The 23,349-nt window shown below is 35.6% G+C and overlaps 1 protein-coding gene across 4 annotated transcripts in view; it reads left to right on the plus strand.

Moving 5' to 3' along the window:
* Positions 1–17,039, plus strand: part of RYR2 (ryanodine receptor 2) — a 434,547-nt gene extending 417,508 nt beyond the window's left edge. For all 4 annotated transcript variants that reach the window (XM_055714670.1, XM_055714672.1, XM_055714671.1 and 1 more), the window contains 8 exons: positions 3,342–3,402; positions 4,737–4,883; positions 6,790–6,924; positions 9,171–9,327; positions 11,113–11,177; positions 12,334–12,434; positions 13,956–14,007; positions 15,749–17,039. In XM_055714670.1, the coding sequence (XP_055570645.1) occupies positions 3,342–3,402; positions 4,737–4,883; positions 6,790–6,924; positions 9,171–9,327; positions 11,113–11,177; positions 12,334–12,434; positions 13,956–14,007; positions 15,749–15,844 (814 nt within the window). In that variant the 3' untranslated portion in view covers positions 15,845–17,039. The remainder of the gene's footprint in view (positions 1–3,341; positions 3,403–4,736; positions 4,884–6,789; positions 6,925–9,170; positions 9,328–11,112; positions 11,178–12,333; positions 12,435–13,955; positions 14,008–15,748) is intronic.
* The last annotated feature ends 6,310 nt before the right edge of the window (positions 17,040–23,349 follow it).

Consider the following 23,349-nt stretch of genomic DNA (forward strand, 5'->3'; position numbering starts at 1 on the left):
ATATGAAAAAATGAAGTTCCTTTTTCCCTGTAGATCAACATTCACATTAGTTTTAGGAGCTCTTACAGCTACTGCTGTTTGTAAATTATAATATCATAAAATTTAAATGACCAGAGATGAGTTCCTCTGGTGCTGATTATTATTATTTTATTTTTTTTTTGCCATTTCATGAGAGAGTATCCTGCCTGTCCATAAGCAGTCCTGTCTATGGTGGTTCATATGTAATGCAAATATAGTTGCGGATAAGTGGATTGTAGTCACAAGAATATGTCTGAGACTAGAAGTGGGTGGTATTGGGTCAGAGTAAAGTAAGAAATTAACTTGCTGTAATAATATTTTCAGAAATAAATTTAAAGAGGTTTTGGTTCATTTTACTACCTGAATATGTTATTGAACAATATTTGAATGAGAAACTGTTCTTAACATTTTGGACTTTTTTTTTTTTTTTTTTTTTTTTTCCCTTCTAGGACAGAGTTTTCTATAAATTTTGATTTCCATAATAACTCAGATTTGGGGCTAGAAAATTTTCTTACAGCTTGGGGTTGACAAAAATGGATTCAGCAGCTTTTAGCTGCACTCAGCTGTTGTTGGAGAATCCATTTCATTGTTCCAGATGCATTTCTAGCTTTGGTGAAATGGCAGCATGGTAGATTTATCTTGCAGTACTCTGTAGTATCTGGAACATAGTCCAATGTGGCGACCTTTGAGATTAGCATAATTCTAATAATTTCTTTCAAGATATGAATCTGAATTTTGTTATGGATGCATCTTTCCATCCTTGTAAACTTGAAAACCTGTTAGAAAAAACTTGCAGCTTTTATTTCTCTAGCATATGTAGGGTTTTTGCTATACAAATATCATCCCTGCAATCCTAATCAGACAGTAAATGTCACCCAGTGACTGGCCTGAGTCACCGTGGAAGAAACTCAGGTGAAACCTTAAGCTTTAGTTTCTGCAGAATTACTGTCTACCGTGAAGGTAATAATGAAGCAAAACCAATTGCTGACCGTGCCATCAATGTGTCTAGTAAACTGTCATCAACTTTGATTCGTTAAAACAGTTTTGTGTTACCTTATGAGAAGTTTTAGATTTGTTAAACTAGTAGTTTGTGGCCTGTGCATAGGAAAAAAAAAAAAAAAGAAAAAAGGAAAAAGAAAGTAAGAAATGGTAAAAAAGAAAATTAGTTTGTTGAATCCTGTTTAGCTATATAATAGACTCTAGAATTCACCATTATGTTGTACTTATGTTATTTTTATCTTTACAGAGCATTAATAATATAACTGTGTTCTTTTACCTGCTCTGAGCTAAATATATAGTGCCGTGGAAGTTCAGTGATGGCAGAAAAGTATAATTCACTGTGAATAAAGGGTGAAAACATTCACCCTAAATGAGTTAATCATTGAAATGTTTTCTGGATAAAAGTAAAATGTTGGTATGAAAGATCTGCCATGTGTAAATTTGAGAGCAAGGGTCAAATCTTTTATAAGGAAAACTTCTAATATATTTCTTCTGCTTTTCCCCTTTTTATTCAAGTAGGCTCATATACTTCAGAAGGAGAAATGAACTCTTAATTAAAGTAGGCTGTAGACTATTTGGAGTAGACTTCTTGGTCTAAGTTTGATTTAATTCTGTTTTTCAGTTATAATAGCTTGACTTCTATATCTGTAATGTTTACAGTGTTGTACAAGAGGTTCAGCTTCTGTCTTTTGCCTTTTAGTTTTACATGTAAATGTGGGGTTAATTTTTGCTTGTATTAAAGAGTAAATACTGTTGCAGATAGTACAAGTAGGAGTTTGATATTTTAATGGCAAAGTATTCCTTGGGAGTGTAATATTCAAATAAAACTATTACTTTTATGTCATTAGTGGCTAGAAGTCATTAGAAGTGGTTAGAAGAATTTTGGAAACCAGAGGTTGATAAACCATGGTTTAACTCCTGGTATTCCATCTAAGGCCTCAGATAATTCCATGTAAACACCTGGCACAGAAGTACTAGGTGCTTGCATATGTGGCAGATGTATGACTTTTGCCAGTGTTATTTCTGCTTGTTTAATCATTGTCAGCAGTTCTTCTCTTTCAGGAACACTGATTTCACTCACATTTTAAGGATAAAAGTAGGACAGATGACATTTTTCATACTATTATTTATATTCGTTCCTGAAATGTGATTCAGGTTTAGGTATTTTTTTTTGCATCAATATAATACAGATGATCCAAACCTTTCCAAAAAGAAAAAGTCAAAAACTAGGGAGGACAAGATACACCTACAAGGAAAAATGGTATATATATTGTTTGGTGAGGTAGTTGTGTCATTTCTCTATAGAGGGGAAAAAACCAAAACGCTTCGAGCAATTAAATGGGTTTAATTCTAGTGCAAAAAGTGTGGCCTAAAGTTGAGGTGTTTATTTGTGTTGATAGAGTAATGGGAGAATTAATACCTAAAGGTATTAATTAAAGAAATACAAGGGAAAAATTTGAAGGGAATAGTTTACAGTATCAGTCTGTGCAAGATAAAATTTTGTTGAAGAGAAGAGGCTAAGTGGCTGATAGAACAAAGCAACAAAAATTGTGGGAGAAACTGGGAGCGCAGCCCTCGCCGCAGCACTCCAGGTGTGCCCTTACCAGTGCTGGTTAGAGGGGTGGGATGGCCTCGCCGTCCCGCTGGCTGCGAGCTGCACGGAGCACAGGGTACCACTGGCCGCCTTTGCAGTGAGGGGCCATTGCTGGCTTTTGCTTAGCTTGCACTCCACCAAGAGCCCCAGGTCCTTTTCTGCAAAAACTGTTAATACGCATTTATCTTTCATTCACTTTTTTTTTCCTGATATCAGTGGGTGGGAAAAGCAGAGGACACAAGCTCTGAAATTAATTTCACCTCATTTTGTCTTTAATGTCAGGTAATTGTGTCACCCAAGGTATGCTATCGTAAACGAATAGTAAAGAGTTGGCGTTTTGGGATGCAAATTATTTGAACTTTTTGACAGCTACTTTAGGCTTAGATGTGTCACATTAAAAAAAAAAAAGTCTCTTTTTCTTCATAGATTATAAAGATACTTCATTTCACTCGTATGTATATAACATCATAAACATCAATCAGCATTATGTCTGATGAATCCAAGCCAGTATTTATTAATTTGGTTTTATACTTTTTTTTTTTTTTTTTTGACAGGTCCATTCCGGAGCAAAAGTGTGAATTAGAACAGTATTCTGATATATTTCAGTTTTTGGAGAAATAGTTCAACTGTTGTCTCTTGTGTTTATGCAACAATACACTTCCTACAGTTTGTTGAGTATTTTCCTATTGTGTTTTGATATAAAATTCAATCTATTTATTTATTTTTACAGGCTAAATTCCATTGATGTTAAGTATCAGATGTGGAAACTAGGAGTTGTTTTCACTGATAATGTAAGTTTCTCAGCGTGTGGGTGTATGTAAATATATATATACACACACATAAGCATGTATATATTCACTGTCTAAAAACCAATATACACTTGTTAACCCAAAGTGCTTCAGAGGATTATATTTAAGTTACTACATAAGATTCCAAGATTTTCTTCATCTAAAGAGACATTGCTGAAATCTTTTCCCAGTTACATAGGTTTTAGTCTAGTAGAACCGCAGTCAGTTCCTGCCCTCCTTCCTATACGCTTTATTCAGCAGCAATAAGCAAGCATGGCACTGTAGAATTAGAAAACTGACTATATAAATTCTTACTGCCATTTTTTGTATTGTTCATAAACTTTATGGGCACTTAAATATTCCTGGAGCACAGCCAGGTTGGTATAGTTAATGTATGTGGAATTGCTAAAATTTGTATCACTGAAACTAATAGTAAGCTGTGACACAGAATGGTTTTAATAATTTGAAAAAAATGTTTCTAAAAACAAAAAAACCCCAAGGAATGATGAACAAGACTGTTTAAATACCTTGCATTTTGAGAAGTCACTCATCATCGTATGATGAAGAGGCTTATCAGTACTGCTTACTTAACTCAGCCTATTTTACTGGTGGAAAAATGGTTGGGGAACGAAGGATCCTGGAATGAGGGCTGCCGGGGAATAAAAGCATGGTCTGAATTTAGTCAGTAAGAGTGGAATGATAAATCTCCAGGTGTAGGTCTACAAGACAGCATGGTCTGTGAAGAGTTTGTTCAGGATTAGGATTTGTTCTTAGGGAGGAAATGTAATTTCTCTTATAAATATGTACTTTAAGTCCAATAAAAAGGAAATTATAGAGGAAAAGATTACATTAACATTTGTAGTAACAGATACTAACCCACTTAAATAATACTTATAAAGTAATTTTAGTAGTTTGAATTAATTAAAAAAATCCTTTTGTTGCTTGCAGTGTCCTTTAATTCATTGTTAACCACATTAGGGCTCTAATATTTTAATTATTTAGAAATTCATATACAAAAATAATTTATGTAAGAAAAACTTTTTACATTACCAACAGTAACACATAAGGGTTTAGCAAATTCAAAATTGGTTTTTAAAAATTAAAATTTAGAATATGTCATTTTTGACCATGTCTTGTGAACTCTGTATTTGCTGATTTAGTATTTTTGCACAAAGAGAAAATTCTTAAAGAGGTCTAGCAAATTCTATTTAAAAATATATATATATATTTAAAGAAAAGCACATTTAAGCAATTTCTAACTTTCCCTAGTGTTTTGAATTAAGTTAAAGATGATAGCCATGAGTTTTATTTTGTGATGTACCTGTTTTTTCTGTTAGTCTTTCCTTTACCTAGCGTGGTACATGACCATGTCAGTCCTTGGCCATTACAACAATTTTTTCTTTGCTGCTCATCTCCTTGACATTGCAATGGGATTCAAGACATTACGAACTATCCTGTCATCAGTGACCCACAATGGCAAACAGGTATCAACTGTCTTCTCTATTTCAGCTTTTTTACTTAAGGAGTACACAGGAAAGATCATGTCCTGACTTAATTCAGCTGCTCTGCAGATTAATAGCAGAAATGTTCTTTCATCATGAAGTTTAGAACTTTGGTTGGTGGGCAAATGAGCCAATGGGATTTATAAACATAAGAAAACAGGACTAGGATGTATGAGAGTCTCTAGCGGTTATAAGCAACTGTGTCATAACATTGCTGCTTAATTTTTTTTTCAAAATTAATCTAAAGAAAGGCCCAGTTGAGACCCATTTACTCTTTCTGTTAGAGAAACTCAGCTCTTTGATAAGAAATCTTTTCTTAAAGAAGCTATAAAATCTAAAATTGCATTTGTGATTTAATTGAAATTAAAAAAAAAATAATTAAAAAGAGAATAACTAAGACTTTTCATCTACTGAGATCTGTTGTAGGATTGTCATTTAATGTAACCTGAAACTTAGTGTTCCTCAGGTCTGATGGCCTTCCTAGTTCAAAGGACCTTTGTACAAATTTTTAATGATAAAAAAGCTGTCCCTGTTCTGCTTAGCAAATCTTCCAGCAAGGCAGCTAATATAATTCTTATTCAAGTGGGCAGGGAATGATAATACAAAGGCCTACTCTATTGTGTATACTTGTGTGCTGTTGTAGTAAGATGGAACTTCAGTTCTGACTTTATACAATGAAAGTACTTTAGAAGTCTGGTGGTAAGAGCCATTTCTGAATTTATCAGTAGCAGGTGTTCTTCAGGGGTTTTGATTTTATTCTCTTTTCTAAGCAAATTTGATGCTAGAGACATAAAATCATTAGCAGTGGTCTTTCATAGTTGCAAAGGGCGATTGATTTAATTTAATTCTGCCTTCAAATGCACTGTCCTTGTCAACATTTTTTGAAGAAGTAATACAAATTTAAATGCATACAGTTTATACTTCAAAATAGCTAGTGAAGCACAAGACATACAGAACTCTTAAGTATGAACTCACTTTGACAAACTTTTTAGTTTTAATTTATGTGGCAAACAAGTTTCATTTGTGGGGAAAAAAAACTGTGTCTTGAATAGTTACAGAAGTCAGCATACTGTGTTTGCCCTTTAAAGAACAGAATTTCTTAAATTCTTAATTCTGATTTCTTAGAAGAATAAAAAAAGCAAAAAACAAAACAAAAAAAACCCCCCAAAAACAGTCTGCACCTGAAAAAAAGTAAAGTTTTCTACCTTTTAAGAATAGTTCTCAAGTTTTAGCAAATTATCTATGAACTAAGGGGGCATTGCTTATGATAAGGAACTTTTTAGGTCTGGCAGCTATGCAAGTGAAATACCCATTTGCAGGGTATTGCAGTTCGCTTCCAGCTGCTTTCGGTAAAGCTCAAGGCAAAATGTTAATGATGCTGCAATTGAGCAGTGAGGTGTTGGTTGCTGAGACAGATAATAGAATATTAGGAACAGTTTGTTTTATATGTGATTTCAAACAAAATAGTTTCAGTATTAAATTAGTAGAAATATTATATTGCAATTCTATAATTGGTGCTATTAAATAGTAGTACTATTAGGTAGTAAACTTTCAGATCTTTTTGTCTGATTGTGTGGGTTTTGTATGATTCTAATGGATTGATTGTGTATGCATCCACTAGATTTTGCAAGATTTGTGTTTGTAATTGTGTTTCTGGAGCATGATTTTCCTTCAAAAGAGAACAGGTTAAATGCACAATCTTTGCATGAAAGTATGCAGATAAATATTACCAAATACTACAAAGGTATGCAAAGAGACAGCGAAAATGTAAAGAAAGTTTTCCTAACTAGTACATATAGATTATTGTCACTTTCCTTCTCTTTTTGCAAAGAAAATGATGTAGCATAATACCATGGTGGTATATCCACTCTGTAATTTTGTCTTTCAGCTTGTCCTAACAGTGGGATTACTGGCAGTAGTAGTATACTTGTATACAGTAGTGGCGTTCAATTTTTTCCGCAAGTTCTACAACAAGAGTGAAGACGGTGATATGCCAGACATGAAATGTGATGATATGCTAACAGTAAGCCTTATTTTGCTTTTTTGATTTTTTTTTTTCTTAAACTGTTATATTTTTGTCCTGACCTTCTTGTAATTCCTGTTCACACAGTTGTATCATTAGCCAGCAACAGGAAAGACTATAATTGAAGGCAAAGGAACAAATATAATGGACATCCCTAACACTATACATACCCTGTGTTTGTAAAACAAATGCAGCTGTAAATGAATAGAATAAATGTGATGATATTCTTCACTATAGTTTCTCAAAAACTGAAAAGCAGCATCTCAACAGCTACAAGCTGTGAAGCTGAGCTGAGTCAGTTCAAGGGCAGTTCTTCTGGTTCTATGGGCCATTCAGGAGGAGGGTCAGTTATAGGCAAGGACATTCAGGTATTGAAATGCTTGTTTAAGCTTGGAAATCTATCAGTTCAGTTTCCCTTAGGATGAATTGCCATGATTATCTTCAACAATTCTGTTCTGAAATCTCTCCTGTGCTCAGAACCACCAAAAATTATTTTGTACTTACTGAGACAGCGCCAGACTTTGCAGTTGTGGATGGTAGGTAGAGCTTAAATCATGAAGAATTTCTAAGATACTTTGCCATTAATATCCTTCTAAAAGCAATCATGTACAACAAAATTAAATATATTTCAGTATGTTATGCAATATGAATCACTTCCAGGGAACAGACACCACTTAAAAGCCCAATAATTAGATAAACTGTGGAAGCAGACTAGTGTGTCGGTATTTTTTCCAGTTTGGGGCATTCAGTACAAGACAGACATAGATAAACTGGAGTGTAAATCCGTGGAGGGCTGCTAAATTGTCAGGTGCTGGAGCACTTGCCCTGGGAGGAGAGGCTGAGGGAACTGGGCTTGTTTGGCCTTGAGAAGAGAAAATTTTGGAGGGGCAGAGTAAGAGTAGCTCCCCAGTGCCTGCAGAGAGGTTATTGAGAAGACAAATCCAAGCTCTTTACAGCAGTGCATGGCATGAGACCATGGACATAAAAGTGGAAAAAGGTGTTCAGACTGAGGAGAGCCAAGCAGGGGATGAGGTTGCTCAGAGAGGTTGTGCGGTCTCTGCCTTTAGGAGGTTGTAGCAATGTGACTGAATAAAGCCCAGAGCAACTCTGAGCTTATAGTGGACCCTGCTTGGAGGAGGGTTGGAGCCAGAGACCTCCCAAAGTCCCTTCTGACCTGGCCTGCTCTGTAACTCACTGAAAAGACACTTAGAAAAAGGCTATAATACTGTATAGAAATGAGTTAGAATAACGTGAACATGCTATAAGGTCATGGTTGTCTTTTGTAAAAGCAGTAAGACTTGCAATGTCATGTTTTACTTTCAGACGTAGAAAACTTAACTTTTTAGATAACCAACACTACATTCACAGGTTATGATTGACTTTCAGTAGTGAAATAAAAACTATCTCTAAAAATTGTTACACTTTTCATTCGTCACTCAGCATTGTGTGTTACTATATTGGTTTCTTACATAAGGGATTTTGGGGGTAAGTGTGCCATAGAAATAAAATAACAGATTTTTTGTATGGTTGGGTTTTAGGAGTTAGTCATTTTTGACAGGGAGTGAGAGCCCTGGACCTGTAGTTTGCAAAGCTAGAGAAAAGAAGCAATCCCCTTCCTCCACCAGATCTCTGAGAGTGATCTAATACTTTTCTATTAAAATACAGCATGATAAACTGAAAATTTTGCATTGTAAGCATCCTACATAACTATACAGAGACTTGTTTTAGCACTTTTCAGACCATATGTCCCCAGTATTAATCTGACTTACTCCATCATTAGTTGTTCCTCTGCACAAACATTCTTAAAGGTTTTTTGATTGTTTCATTTTGTTTTGTTTTTTAAATTTGTTTGAAACATTTGTTTGAAAGATGGGGAATGTCATTCATGTTTGAGCAAAGAAAAGGAACAGGAGATGGCTGTAGTAGTAACAGCATTTCCTACTTGCGTAGTACTGAAACAGTTGTAAGTGAATCCTGCTGTGCTGCTGGCCTTAAGGCAGGTGAACCTTTAACCTTTTTGAACGGCTACATGATGACAGAACATGAAATACTGCAACTTCAGCTGCACAGCAGCATTTCACCCCCCTCAGAAATAAACCTAACCTCAAAAGGGAGAAAAAGATGACTTGAGATACTATAGTTGCTAGACCATAGACCAGTTCTACCAATTACTGAATTTACAACAATGGGTATTTTTACTTTTAGCTGCAGACAAACTTTGTATCCCTGTGCTTTGTGTTTTCTAGTGCTACATGTTTCACATGTATGTTGGAGTCCGTGCTGGTGGAGGCATTGGTGATGAAATAGAGGATCCAGCAGGAGACGAATATGAAATCTATCGAATTATCTTTGATATCACTTTCTTCTTCTTTGTGATTGTCATCCTCCTTGCAATTATTCAAGGTAAATGTTTGTAATGTGGTGAGACTAAAAGCGTTATTTAGCACTACAAATTTCTTAGTTCTATGCTAATCACACCCCTAAGATTCAACCAGGACACCAGGGCAGAACATGAAGCACAGACCTATATAGTAAAATACACCCAGCTGGATTTTATCCATATGCTGTTCTTCCTAGTCTCTGTGAAATCCACAGGCTTTAACTGGAGCAGTGGAAACAAAAAAAGCTCTTTTCTGTGGGAATACCGGTGTCACTGCCATTTCTATCTTCTCATTGCCCTTTCTAAAAGCCTCCTGCAAATGATTAGCAAAAGAAGTGATTAAAAATCTTGTGGCATACTTTAAAATTGTCTTTCAGCATAACCTACCCTTTGCGCATGTATGTGGACAAAATCAGTAGCGGGTGCTATCAGCGTTCCCTCTGCCAGCATCCAGTGTTCTTGACTGGCAGATCTTCAGATTGGTGGTAGTGGTGTGAAAATTGAAGCACAGCTTTAAGAGGTTTAATCTTTTTTTCATAAAAGCCTCTGTTTGGTGTGATGCCTTCTTACTTGAACAATGTCAAAGGGTAAAGAAAGGTGCTTGATACGAAACAGCTTTAGTATATCCTGTTAATGACAATGGATAATCAGCTGCCATCAGGTTGGCTTCTGAGTTTGAAGCTGACTGACAGTGTGACTTGCTGTTGTAAGCTGAATAGTGGATACTGAATTTTGGGAAGTCAGGGGTTTTGTTGTTATGTTTGTATTAATGATGTTTAATGTTATTACCTAAAGTACTTAAAGGACCTCTCTGTTTCCGTATTATACCTTCAAAAGACTGTCAAGATTACCCAGAAGATCATCCTTTATTAAAGTTTGTACAAATTAACAGAAGTATATCCTTGATTTTGGAAAAAAATGTGATGATTTTTGCTAGGTCCAGTTGCTGTTCTAGTGATACCTTATGTCGTTCTGTCAGCTAACAGCTAACTTATTTTGACAGCAGTAACGATGCTTTCTCATTTCCTATAAGGAAGTTGAGAAGATGACTCTGTACTTGTGGCAAATGGTTTATAATTCCTACTAAAGCAACAAGTTTTTTAAAGGGCTTGGGGAACGTGCAAAATTTTTTGTAGCCTGAAGTGGCATATTTTATACTGTTCGTTCCTTCGTTTTGTGAGTGGCTGTGGAGTAGAGGCCTTAGCTGTCAAGCTGTGAGTATAATTATTATCTGGTGTCCATCAGTTTTACATAGTATAGGTGTTAATGATTGTGGAATTAGTCCTTATTTGTATTGATGTAAGCAAAGGGAGAATCATAAAGAATTTATCATCTCAGCCATGGAGCCTGTGGTTTTTTTTCTTCATCTTTCTATATCTCCCTGAAATGGCCCCTTACTCCAGTAGAGCTCTGACGGTGGGACCTCATACTACTTAACAGCCATAATAAGGGAGGATGCCCAGAGCTCTGACCCTCTCTGCATCTGCTGTGTAATAAACCCCTGAACTCTGTTAAATGTGCAGTAGTATTCTTAGTAAAGCCCTGATCACTGTAAAGCTACATGTGCCTTCAGGTACTGAGTGAACAAATTGGAAGTCTGCTTGTCCCGTTTTATAATTCCAAATGGTACTATCAGCCATGCTACTAGTAGCACTTTGCTTTCGCTGGCTCATTTTCTTTCACATATTGTTTTTGTGGTCTTTGGAATATATCTTGGGTTCTGTTATTTCTGCACGAGATTCTCGTTTAATATTCTTTGTCTCAGTTCTGTTCTTGAACATTAACTGTACTTTTAACTTAAACCCTAGGTTTAATTATTGATGCTTTTGGTGAGTTAAGAGATCAGCAAGAGCAAGTTAAGGAAGACATGGAGGTAAGAACATCCAATTGCTGAACCATACCCTATTTTCAGGTTTCATGAAATCTGTTTTCAATCAAAATGTGATCTAGCTAGTGGATAATTTATTTTTTTTTTTTAAACTGAAAGGAATATACAGTCTATACACAGTCCAATATCCTGGTTGGATACAATGTCCTGGTTGAGGCTCTGCTGTCACATCTCAGTTCATAGCTGCACAGCTGCTCCCTTGCAAGTCTGTTTGCATGGGACACAAACCCAGGCTGCCTAAACTGATACTCTGCTCTAAGCATATTTTGCATTTGTTTGCCAGTTCCTACTATGGATTTTGTTAATACCTCCACATCAAGTGTGGCCAGTTTTTTCACTGTCAGTGATAAGTTAACAAAAATTGAGACAAAAAGCATAAAAGCTTATTTTCTCACGACTTTGAAAAGTTTAGACTAATCCCTGTATTTTCAAAATTTTACATTTTTGTAAAAGAAGAAAAATCTTTGTACATTGCATATATTACAATGAATTACATGTCTGTAGCTATTTAAGTCCTTTGGATCTTCACATGAGAGGTTTCTAACACCAGGTGTTGACACTGTCATATTACAGTCCATCTCAGTTGTAATTTTCTTCGGTTAATTTGTGTGCAAGTATCCTGTACTTCATGGTTTTCTATTCTGCCATTTAAATATGACTATTAGAACTCAGAAAAGCAAACCTATTGTATTTTGTAATCTAAACTAAGTATATTCAGTTTCAGCTGGACAAGCACAACAGACATTGAGGTAAATATTGCCATATGTTACAGTGAGTGCTATTTACAGTGTTAAAGGGAAAAAAAAAATCAGCTTTGACCATTGTATACCATTCTTTCTCCTGATACCTGTTCATTTACAGCTGGCAAAGGTGGGTTTTGGTTTTTTTTTTGTTTTGTTTTGTTGGGTTTTTTTGGGGTTTTTTTTAACAGTATGAAGCTATTCTGATTGCTGTTAAACTTCTATCCAAGTGTATTGGCTGAGGTATCCAGTCCCAATCTTTAAAAGAAAAATCTTTTTGTTCAGCACATATACATGATGCATTTCCATTTTCAAGAAAATTGTTAGATTTTTATTGGCCTTTTCTTAAAGAAGTGCATGGTTATATATAGTGTTGAAGTGCTCTGTATTCTTTCTTTTAGACGAAGTGCTTTATCTGTGGAATAGGAAACGACTACTTTGATACAGTGCCCCATGGCTTTGAAACACACACGCTACAGGAGCACAACTTGGCCAATTATTTGTGAGTACAGTCAAAACAAACTCCTTGCTAACTCATGACCTTGCAACCTCTGCAAGTACCCGATTAGCTCTCTTGCATAACTAAGAGTCAGTACTCTTTGGCTTTGATGTGCACTCATGCTGTCTGAATATATAATGCCATGGTGATGGGAGCAAGGAATGAATGAACCTTGTCTCCAGCTTGGTTGTGAGCCACCAAGTTTGTGTGAGGTAGGAAATGGAAACTGTGAACTTAATATGTGACTTAATATGGAGGTGGTGTAAAACTGACTGTGTTGTGTCAAGGTACAGAGGAATGGTATGACCTGGCCTGGAGGCTGATGGAGAGAGTGCAAAAGCAAAGGAATGAGGCAAAAGAGGGAAAACTTGCATTTTTGAGTGAATAATTTGAGTGAGGTGCTGAGGCTGACTAAGAGAACCTGGGACTAAGGGAGGTAGGGGAACAGGAATAAGGAAATAGACAAGGGAGGGGCTGGACCAAGGACATCAGGTCCACCTTTGGAAAATCCAAGCAGAGGATCAGTGACCACTAAATTCAGTCTTTTTAAATTTGGAAATAAAGCCATTTACCAGGTCCACAATCACCATATCATACTGTTCCTCTCCTGCCAGGTACATAAGAAAATCTAGTGCTAAAGTCTATTTTACGTTGCTGTCAGTGTGAAGCAATGGATGGACTGTGACTTTGCATCTATAAACTAGCACTGTATGTGCACAAAATAATGAGTGTAAAGTCAAACATCCCTATAAATAACTTCCATCCAAAAAACAGGTTTTGCAAACAAAATACATTAAAACCACCGTCGTATGGGATTTTGTTCCTACTTAGAATGTACTACACAAATAACATACTAGAGCATACTTACTCTAAGTGCATCATCCTAAGGAAAGGTTTTTTGACATTTTTGTGCATGATCGTATTTTATATTTTTACATATTTTTGGAGAGAATGTCTATTATGAGTGAAATTTTGAAATCATCCCCTAGTGTCTGTCAGATACCTGAAAATCCCAAGACTAATGTATTTTTAAAATTACAAGTTTTTCTGCTTACGTTGATCTTGAGTTACAAACACTAGTAAAATATGCCCAAGCTATAATTTCAACAAGAGAAATCTCTTAATCGTCTTCAGCATTTCTTACTCATTGTGAGGAGAGGAAAAAAAGAAAGGTCCCATGACTGTTCTTTGTCTCCAAGTTGGTGTCCATGGGCAAAAAAAATCTTCTTATAATTTTCAGATTAGAAAACTTAGAAAATATTCATTTATACTGAGCTGCTATTTACTGTAAATCAAACTGAATCTTTTGCATTTTAGCATACTATTCATTGAACAATGAGTGAATGTCAGCAGTGTCAGGGAAGTATATGTAATGTTTTGGGAATGTTACCATAAATGGAACTCTGGAACTTGTAAGTCCATGAACAGCATTATCACTGTACATGCTGAAAAATATCTGTCCCTCTGTGGGTTTCCTAATGTTTCCAAATACTGGACCCATAACAGATGTTTTTTTGTTTGTAGGTTTTTTCTGATGTATCTTATTAACAAAGATGAAACAGAGCATACAGGACAGGTAGGTTGAACAACTCTATGATGTCAACAGTTATTAAATAAGAATGATTCTAAAATAAAAATTATTCAGGCTTGGCAAAACTGAGTATTCTAATGAACAGCTCCCTGTATGATATGTAACTTAATTCTTATTCTTCTAAACAATTGTTAGGACTTTGGTTTCTTAATGTTAGATTGAGTATCAATTCTGTAGTACTGTCTATCCCTATTTTATTTTCTTAAAGTGTTACTTCCACAAAATATAAATACAGACTATAGACAAAAATAATGATAAACAGAACATTTAAGCATCATGTGAAAACAGGACTCTTCATTTCTCCCTCTTGAGTGTTTTTTAATAATAATTGTCCTTTCTTATTATTTATATATAAATTTCTATGTCTACATTCCTGTATAAATCGATACGAAAAAGACTTGCAAATATTTAAAATGAAAGCTGTTTTGAGAAGTTTTCCCTGGAGGTTTCTTCTTTGCTGTTGTTCTTTCAAAATTCTGGTGCTTCCTTCAAGTTCTATTAAATATACTTAGGAATAAAATATATCAAATTTACAGACTACTATTTTTTTTCTAGTGATAGTCTGGCAGCTGACTAAGCAAATGTTTCTGTGTTGAATATTACACAACAAAAAACCTGAAGAGCATTATATGCATAGACCCACAGATTTGGGTCAAAGGGATGATTTGCTATAAGTCTATGTATCTTACTCTTTCTGAACTGAGAACTCTTTCAGAAATGTACTGGGCAATTATAATCATCTTCTTTGCATAAATCCTCTCAGCTATGTCCAGTATCAGATTTTATGTATTTGCTTTGCTATTTTTAACATCCATTTGTCATTTGAGAATTTCACATTAGATGAGATTTTAAAAAATTCTTTTTTATTTGTGTTTTGTTTTTTTTCTTGGCATACAGTGTGTCCTACTTTATTCACTGAGGCCAGATTTCTACTAACTGTTCAGTTTCGGTAATTTCTTAGCTGATCCTTTGAAAATTGAAAGTGCTTCATACTACATAACTTCTAGGGACATGGTTTAGTGGTGCACATGGCAGTGTTAAGTTTATGGTTGGACCTGATGATCTTAAAAGTATTTTCCAACCTAAATGATTCTATGATTCTATAACTTGTGTGACATATGTCCTTTCTACCAGGGAACTTGTATTTGTGTAATAAAAAGCACATTTAAGGGGTGTGATTAAAATGGAAATAAACTGACATATCCTTTACTGTTTTCTGGACAGCCTGGTGATGGAGCCTTACCCGAACAAATAATCAGAAAAAACCCCAAACAAACCCCACCACTGATTCAGAAAATATTGCTCTTCTAAGCAATATTTTTTTTAAGGCCGTTTTTTTTTAGTGTATTGTGTGTATCCATGTTTTGAAATGACTAATGCAGAAATTCAGCCAAATTTCTATGAGAGAAAAGATTCAGCTTACCCTGGTATTTATCTTGTGATTGGCTTTATCTGAGCTTTACAGTGCTCCTGGATGTGCGAGAACTAAATTACCAGGTCCTCTACTATGTGTTTCTCTAGTGCTTTTTGACAAGGTGACAAAATTCTAAAAGCTACTTTAAACTGATCGAAAATGTTAACGTGATTTTGTAGGTCAATATACAACAACATGGTATGCACAAAATCAAAAAATGAAGCAGTGTATAAATAAAAGAGGAAAAAAAAAGTTATGGTTGGCTCTTTCTCATTGAATCAAATTAAATTATTTAAATCGTGTTTCTTTCAGGAATCCTATGTATGGAAAATGTACCAAGAACGGTGCTGGGAGTTTTTCCCTGCTGGTGATTGCTTCCGAAAACAGTACGAAGACCAACTCAACTAAGCAGAGATGAGGATTTCCAGATGCAAATATGTCCATGTATTTCCCAGCTCTTTTGGGAACGTTTAACAGATTTCTTAAATCCCCAAAGCTTGTGCTTTTTGGAGCACCAAAGCTCTGTTTTTAATGACCCAACTGTGCTTTTATTTTCTTGTGTATTTGCTTTGAGAACACTGGAGTGAAGAACAATGAAAAATAACAGCAACTCTGGAAAACAAACCAACCACTTGCACACACAAAAGATATCCCTATACATAACATGCACACATAAGAAGAGACTTGAGACAGCTTATTTCTGAAACTGCCAGGTGATGCCCTTGTCTATATGATCACACATGGGGTGACATGGTAGCAACACTCATTCGATCTGTTTATTTCATCATCCTGGAAGGAACTATATGTGGTTCGCAGAGGACTGTAAAAGATTGTTGTGGACACTAAGTTGTGGGGAAATAGTGCCTTACTATATGTGGGTTGAGCTATGCAGAAGATGAGTGCATAATAACATTTTTTTTTTTTTTTTTATGTCTTCCCTTTCTTCCAAGTTAATATTTATTTTGTGGTGGGTTTGGGAGGAAGGGATTTGATTGTGCACATCTTTTTAACCAGACTGGAGTGTCTCAGGACAAAATTAGGTTATTCTCACCAAGTTCATTTCACATTTACCTTCCTCTTTAGCTTTTGCTCTTATTTTGGTAATGCTCTGATACAACACTGCAACTTTATGAAATCTTTGTATGAAAACAAGATGACTGCAAAAAACACTTTAACAAGAAATGTTTCATTGCATGTTTATTATGCAAGTTTAAAACAATCAAAACAACAACGTTCAGAAGCAAGTTGATCAACATGAGAAAACATTCACAATAATTATATCCATAGTAATAAAGTGTTGTGGGCTTTATTGTACATCTGGAACAAGTGTCATCAGCCAACAATGTATATGTTATGAATTTGACAGTAGTCTTGGTTTCTTTTCTTTTTATTTCTCTCATTTCTGCCACCTGTGATCGATAGTGGAGTTGAAGATTTTCTTGTTAAATTATTTTTTAAAAGCAAAGCTGAAGCAATATCCATTCAGGGACTCCATCAGTTGCATCATGAAACACCAATGATGTGTACATCACTCCATTTTGAGTCCTTTTCAATTGTAATGCCAGTCTTTACAAATAAAAAGAGAGATTCAGAATGGAAACAAGCTGGTTTTTGTAGCATTTGAGGTCTTTTTTATGGAGTCTTTTTATTAATTCCCAGATTAATTACACCTGCTTCAAAACAGGATTAAGCTGCTCTTTCTTTAATGAATGGTTTTGGGTTTGGATTTGTTTTTTCTCCTGGATTTCCTGCTGTTCTGTTGCTTCACCTCATTTCTTAATGGGCCACAGTTTTGTCATAAAATACATTGGTTGTATCAATCTTCAGTTATAACTAAGAAAAATTATAACTAAAGAATTAGTCCTTTAAAAATACTAATTATGTATTCCTGAAAGCCAGGCTTCCAGTTCAGCTACTCTGAAATTGGGATACTGATAAGGTTTCTGGTAAAATTTTCTCAAATTCTGCAATTTTGGAGGCCAGAGGCTAGGCAGGCTGCTGTGGTGGGAGGGGTGAGTACAGCAGCTACAATTTTTATTCAGGTTTTAAACCACCTCTACCCAGTTTGGAGTACTCATTCCAGCTTTGTTTCCTCCCTGTTTGGCACAACTCCATAAAACACTTCTAACCAGCCTTTCTGGGATTTGCATAGAAGATTTAGAAATGGGGGATTGCAATGATATTCCTTTTTGGGTGTACAACATGAGAATAGTTGTTTGATACAGTCACACACACGATTGTGGTTTTGCACGTTTTGCTGAGAAATATGTAGCGAATGATTCTGACTGATCTTTCAAGATCCCTTTGTCTACAAAACAAAATCAAATGGACTTTGTAGGCAAATACCAGAATAAAAGTGTCACGTTTCTTTAACCTCAGCTGTCATGTCACAAAGCTTCTGGGGTATGCTTGCTGTTGAATCCAGTACGCTGTTTAAAAAATACACGTGAAGCCATACTTAAACACTAGAGTCTTTCAGGATGAGATCTACGGGTTATATGGTGATCTAAAAAGTTTCTTTTTAAGTCTGCAAAATCTTCATTTATTATATTAATTATAGCTTTCCAGAAACAAATTTCTACAGCTAAGAACTGGTTCATGAGAATTTGCAAGATTAGTGTTCACTGCTGGAAAAAGATGGAAACTAGCTTGGGCAGACCTTCAGAGCCTGGTTCCTGGTGCGTGCTGTCCCCTCTGCAATGGCTGTAGACTTTCTGTGAGTCTCTGCAGCTTGGCGTTTCTGCTTCATTTAGCGCACAAAACTGGCCACTGAGAGCCTTTTTCTTAACACATCTGAATTCCAGAAAAGAAACTAGTTTTGAATTTGAAAATAAGAGTACGTGTCATAGGAGGTGGGCTTATTTTTGAAGTATGCATATCTTGTGACTCATACTGTTTCTCTCACTGATGTGCACTTTTAAGAGGGTAATATTATTCAGACAGGCGACATACTATATGATACAGACTGTGTTATCAACATTAAACAAGTTAATACTGTTTAATTTGGTTTAGATTTAGGCAAAGTTGAAGTGGATTCTTAGATTTTATTAAAAAATTACTGAGATTACCATGACAAATGCAATTTCTTCAAATTTTTGTGCTGTAAAAGTCAGTAAAATAAGCAATGTGATCATATGAACACAGCCGACCAATAAAGACAACTTGCTGCTTTAATAGCTGTATCAAAAGAAATTAACTTTAACATATGTGTCCTATATACTAGCACAACATACAAGATCAGGTAATAAAATGCCACTGCTAAATCCAAGAAATTAAATTATAGTGCTTATGCATGTGATCTTTAGGATAAGGTTATACTTAACACACATATTTGTGTATGCTAATGTTTTTTTCAGCTGTTAGCTAAATTTACTGATTGTGTCAGTAAAACTGTAGTTTTCAGGAGGAACTCTTGCCCTCTATTGAAGATAGCTGAGAGACAGTTGTTGTGGTTTACCTCTGAATGGCAAAAGAATTGAGAAGAGCTCTATAAACTCATGATCCCAGTGCATGCATGTTGCTTTCAGCAAAGAAACAAAGGAAGGAATGGCAATGGAAAAACAAAGTAAGGTGGCAGAGCAGTTGACATGTGACTCATTTGTGGAAGTTGTTACTTGTTTATATTTTGTTCTGCTTAGCACTGGGTTACCTGACATTTGTTATACCTTCTTCCAATACTCTGTTCTTATGTCTTTCCCTAAAACTTTGAAGCTTAAGTCTGAGGTTTTGACTGAGACAATCACAGAAAATAGAAGACAAGAAAAGGACGCTGTAATGTCTTTGGCCCTTGCATTACTTCAGGACTATTCTTTCATCTGGGCCACTATGTGCTGTTTAAGTTGTTGGATATTTTCATTTGTGTCTTCCTACTTTTACAGGACGCTTACTAGTGGATAATAGCATTTTGCTGGTGCATTGCATAAACATTTCTTTCTGTAACTCCTTTGATAACATTCCTACCATCTTCAGAGGCACTGAATAATTCCTTTTACTTAGTCACCTGTAAAGTATTCATAGTATGTAATATTTTCCAAAGAATTTTATTTTGTAGAGTGCATACTAATATTTTTATTCATTAACCAAACCAAACATAACTGTGGTGTCCAGAGCAGTCTCTGTCAAAGGATAAGACATCTGTCACAGAGAGCATGGGTGGATATGTTCTTTGATTAAATCCGTCTAACATTTATGCTCAGAGATGTAGCTCCTTCTATCTCTTTTCTTTAGTCATAGCCACTTTAATTTGTGTATTTATTTGCTTCTTTTTCAGTTTTCTGCAGCTTTTCTAAAGCCATGCTAAACCATAGAGGCTTGGTTGCAAACAGAATTCCAAATTATATCATACAGTCACTTACTCAAGATTCGCAAGATGTTTAAGCACAAATATCCATTTATAGGTGAGCCTTTTTTGCAGCTGCCTCATTTATCTTTTGGGGTTTTTTTTTAAGATCCTTTTCATGTGTTTTCTGAATTAGGGTTTTTGCTGTCATCTGCATAGCATTTTAACTGTACCTATGCAATTTCTTCTATTTGGTTTTCTTCACAATTGTCTTTGGATATTTATTTAGGCAAAAGGATGTGTCTCTGTTAGGTGGTGAAGATGACTGTTCTCAGCAGTTGTTGAAGATGCATGACAGCCAAACAGCATCATTCTGCCGTGCCAATGGAGGTCAAGAGTTGAGGCAATTTTTGATATGAACAGCTTTAGTAATAACAGAGCCATGGGCTGATCTGCAGTTGCAAAGGTTTGACCTATACATTTTGGTGAGGATAGAAAGATCTGACTTAGAATTCTCCTGAAAAAAAGTTTTGAAATTTCCGAAATGGAAGAGAGTAAAGCTCAAAAATCCACAATTGCAGCAAACTGAATGTCTTTTGCTTTCAATGAATTGTGTAAATGCTCCAAGTTTGCATGCAAGATGTAGTTCCTCTGTTATTTAGTAGAAATTGCAGTTATATAGATTGAATACCTCTCTCTTGGATATATTTTCAATAATTACCCTTGGAACACTGAAAGATGGCTAAATAGTGCTGGATCATGCAATCTGAGATTTGAAATAATTCAGAAGGTTTTGATCAATTGCTCTTTTTGTAGTGCTAGTAGGATAGAAGGAAACTTCATGAGTTGAATGCATTGAAAAGAATAGAACCATCCAGGGAGAATTAGAGCATGGAAAGTCCTGAAATCAAAGAAAGAAAGTATTAGATTAAAAAAATAGCATGAGAAATAAAGAATATGAAAGCAAATAATTTCTTTCATCTGTTGAGATGTGTGATTTTGTCGTGAAACCTTCAATGAGCTCTGCTTCTGGACTAACTGCTGTGACGGAACTTCGGTATTTCCTGTTAAATGCTTAAGAACCTTAAGTATTTTTTGGTGATACTAGACAATGTCTAGAAAATACACAGATCACAAGCTTTTCTAAGAATAGCTTTATAAATGAAAAGAGTCGAAACCCAGAATTTTTATGAAGCAGGGTGGGGTTTGGGTGTTTGGTTTTTTTTTTGTTTTAGGTAGATATAGATTCATTTTTAAGGCTTTCATGATTTATTTTAAACTTTGTTTTGTATGCTACAAGTGAGTTTCAGGATCCAACCCAAAAATTAATTTCTTCTGGTGTCAGCTGCCATACCTGTTCATAACCAGACTATAGTCTTTAGCCTTAAAGAGCTGAAAACCTGAGCAAAGGACAAAAGAGAATACATAGATTCAGTATATGGACAGGAAAGGCCAAGTTTACAGTAGGGTAATATCAGGAACAGAATAGGTAATGATGAAAAATTCATCAGCTGTCTACTTACTAGGTTACCTGCAAGCAAACATACCTGAGAAGAAAAAAGATTTGTAGAAGTCAGTTGGCCTCAGCATAGCAAGCGTTTTTGAAGTCTATTCCTTTTTTTTTCCTGTTTTTCTCCCTCTAGTAAATTACTGCTGAAAAAAATCCTAAAGTGCCATTTATATACCTCTTTAAAAAAAAAAAAATAATCCATATTTACTGAGATTTAGAGAATATGCTTGCTTTTAATCTTTGGGAAATATTAGCATTTTTGTAGCTTGCTGTGCTTCAATTTCAAGGATACATCTTTCAACTGTTTCTGTACTCTGTGTCTTTGAAGGGAAAATATCCTGCTATGTTCGTGAACATATTCATGAACAAAAGAAGTACCTGACTAGCACTAGCATCTTTTCTCTTTCCTGCTCAGCTTTTGAGATATGTTAGAATAATGCTATGAATTGTTTTAAAATCAGGTATTGGGCATTAACACAGATCTGTCACACTCCCTTCTCACTCAACAATTACTATGCTAAAGTCTTGTGATTCCTGCAGCTTCATCTTCTGTAACACATTGTGGCAGAAGGTAGAATTCAGCAAAGTACAAGAGATTATTTACTTTAGCATGTGATAATTATGTCAATAGGGATGAACGTTTTTTAAAGGCAGCAATTTGCAAGTAATTTGTATGACTGGGAAAAGCTGCTGAGAACTGACTTCACTGTGTTACAGTAAAGTATGCCTTCTAAAAAAAGTTGGACAATTTGTTTTTTGAGTGTTTAGGAAAAGTTACTGTGATAAAGTAGACAGTGAATCTTGGTAATGTTCAGGAGCATCGAACTCCTTAGGGAGCTCCTAGTGAGTGAACACTGTATCCTATGAAGGCATCACAGTTATTTTGTTTTCTGCAGTTTAAGGAGTGGAAAAATAAGATAAAAAGTCTTGAACTTATTTTAAACCTTGCGAAAACTACTAGAGAAGAAAACATGATGTGAGGAAAATGGATGAAGTAAAGGTTCATGAACTGTTGCTATATTTCTATGGAGATAATTCAATTGCAGTAATAGTGAAGCAAGTGTAATTCTCAGCTTTGAGGCACGCCGTGCCGCTTGTGCAGACCCGCAGGAAGGTAGCAGAACAGGTGACATCTGGCTCAAACAGTGGCATCCAGTGAGGATGCTCTTCCATCCTGTGGTATCATGCTTGTGCTAGACTAAGCGCATCCAGTTCTGGAGTTCTTGGTGCCAGGGAAAGGCCGATGACTGACCATCTGTGTTTGCTCAGTTGCGTTATTGGCTCTGTTCCCTGGCAGCCAACTGCGTACTGCATGCCTGCTGATACACAGGCACGTGCAGACAGTTCCTCATAAGAAATTAAAGTCAAATTAATTAGGCAGCTGCTCAGTGCTGACAACAAAGCACTTCTATCATGTGGTCCATCCTAATAGAATGATTATATGAGAGGAGTATATCCACTGACTAGGAAATGATCCAGTCATACCACTGGTTTATATAACAGGCTGTTGATTTTTGGTTCTATCCAAATAATACAACATTTCAGGCACCTAACTACAATCTATATTAAAGTGGCCTCATAGATCAGATGTAACTACTGCGCTATTTCTAAGTGCTCCACAATGTTACCCTAAGGTTTTAATAAACGACATTGTTGCTATTGAATAGTAATATGTTAAAACCCGAAACTCACTATATTTCCTAGCTATTTGAAAAGATTATTATCCTTGATGCTCATCTACGTGCCCTGCTTTAAGCCAATTCAAGTGACAGGTAAAATGATTATTTATCTTCCTCAGTGTTTTAGAAAATGATGGTTTATAGCGTTCCATGCACATCTGGAAAACTGTTCCATGTTTAATTAGATGTGGCAGAATGGAATGAGCTTGGGATAGAACATAGACACTGAATTTCTTTTCTTCACTGGTTCTTTATGCTTGGACAGGTGCAAAATTCATCATAATTTAAATATAAGAATATAAAGATAGACCCATCGTCTTGGAATTTGCCTGTTCCTGGCTCAGCCTTCATTATTCTTGACTCTAATGAAGCAAGTTTGCTTTCTATTTGCTCAGGCTTGCCCTGTATCAAGAGGTTAATATAACATACTTTGCAGTACTTGGAA

This window comes from Falco cherrug, chromosome 6 (genome assembly GCF_023634085.1).
Source record: "Falco cherrug isolate bFalChe1 chromosome 6, bFalChe1.pri, whole genome shotgun sequence".
NCBI classification, from domain to species: domain Eukaryota; kingdom Metazoa; phylum Chordata; class Aves; order Falconiformes; family Falconidae; genus Falco; species Falco cherrug.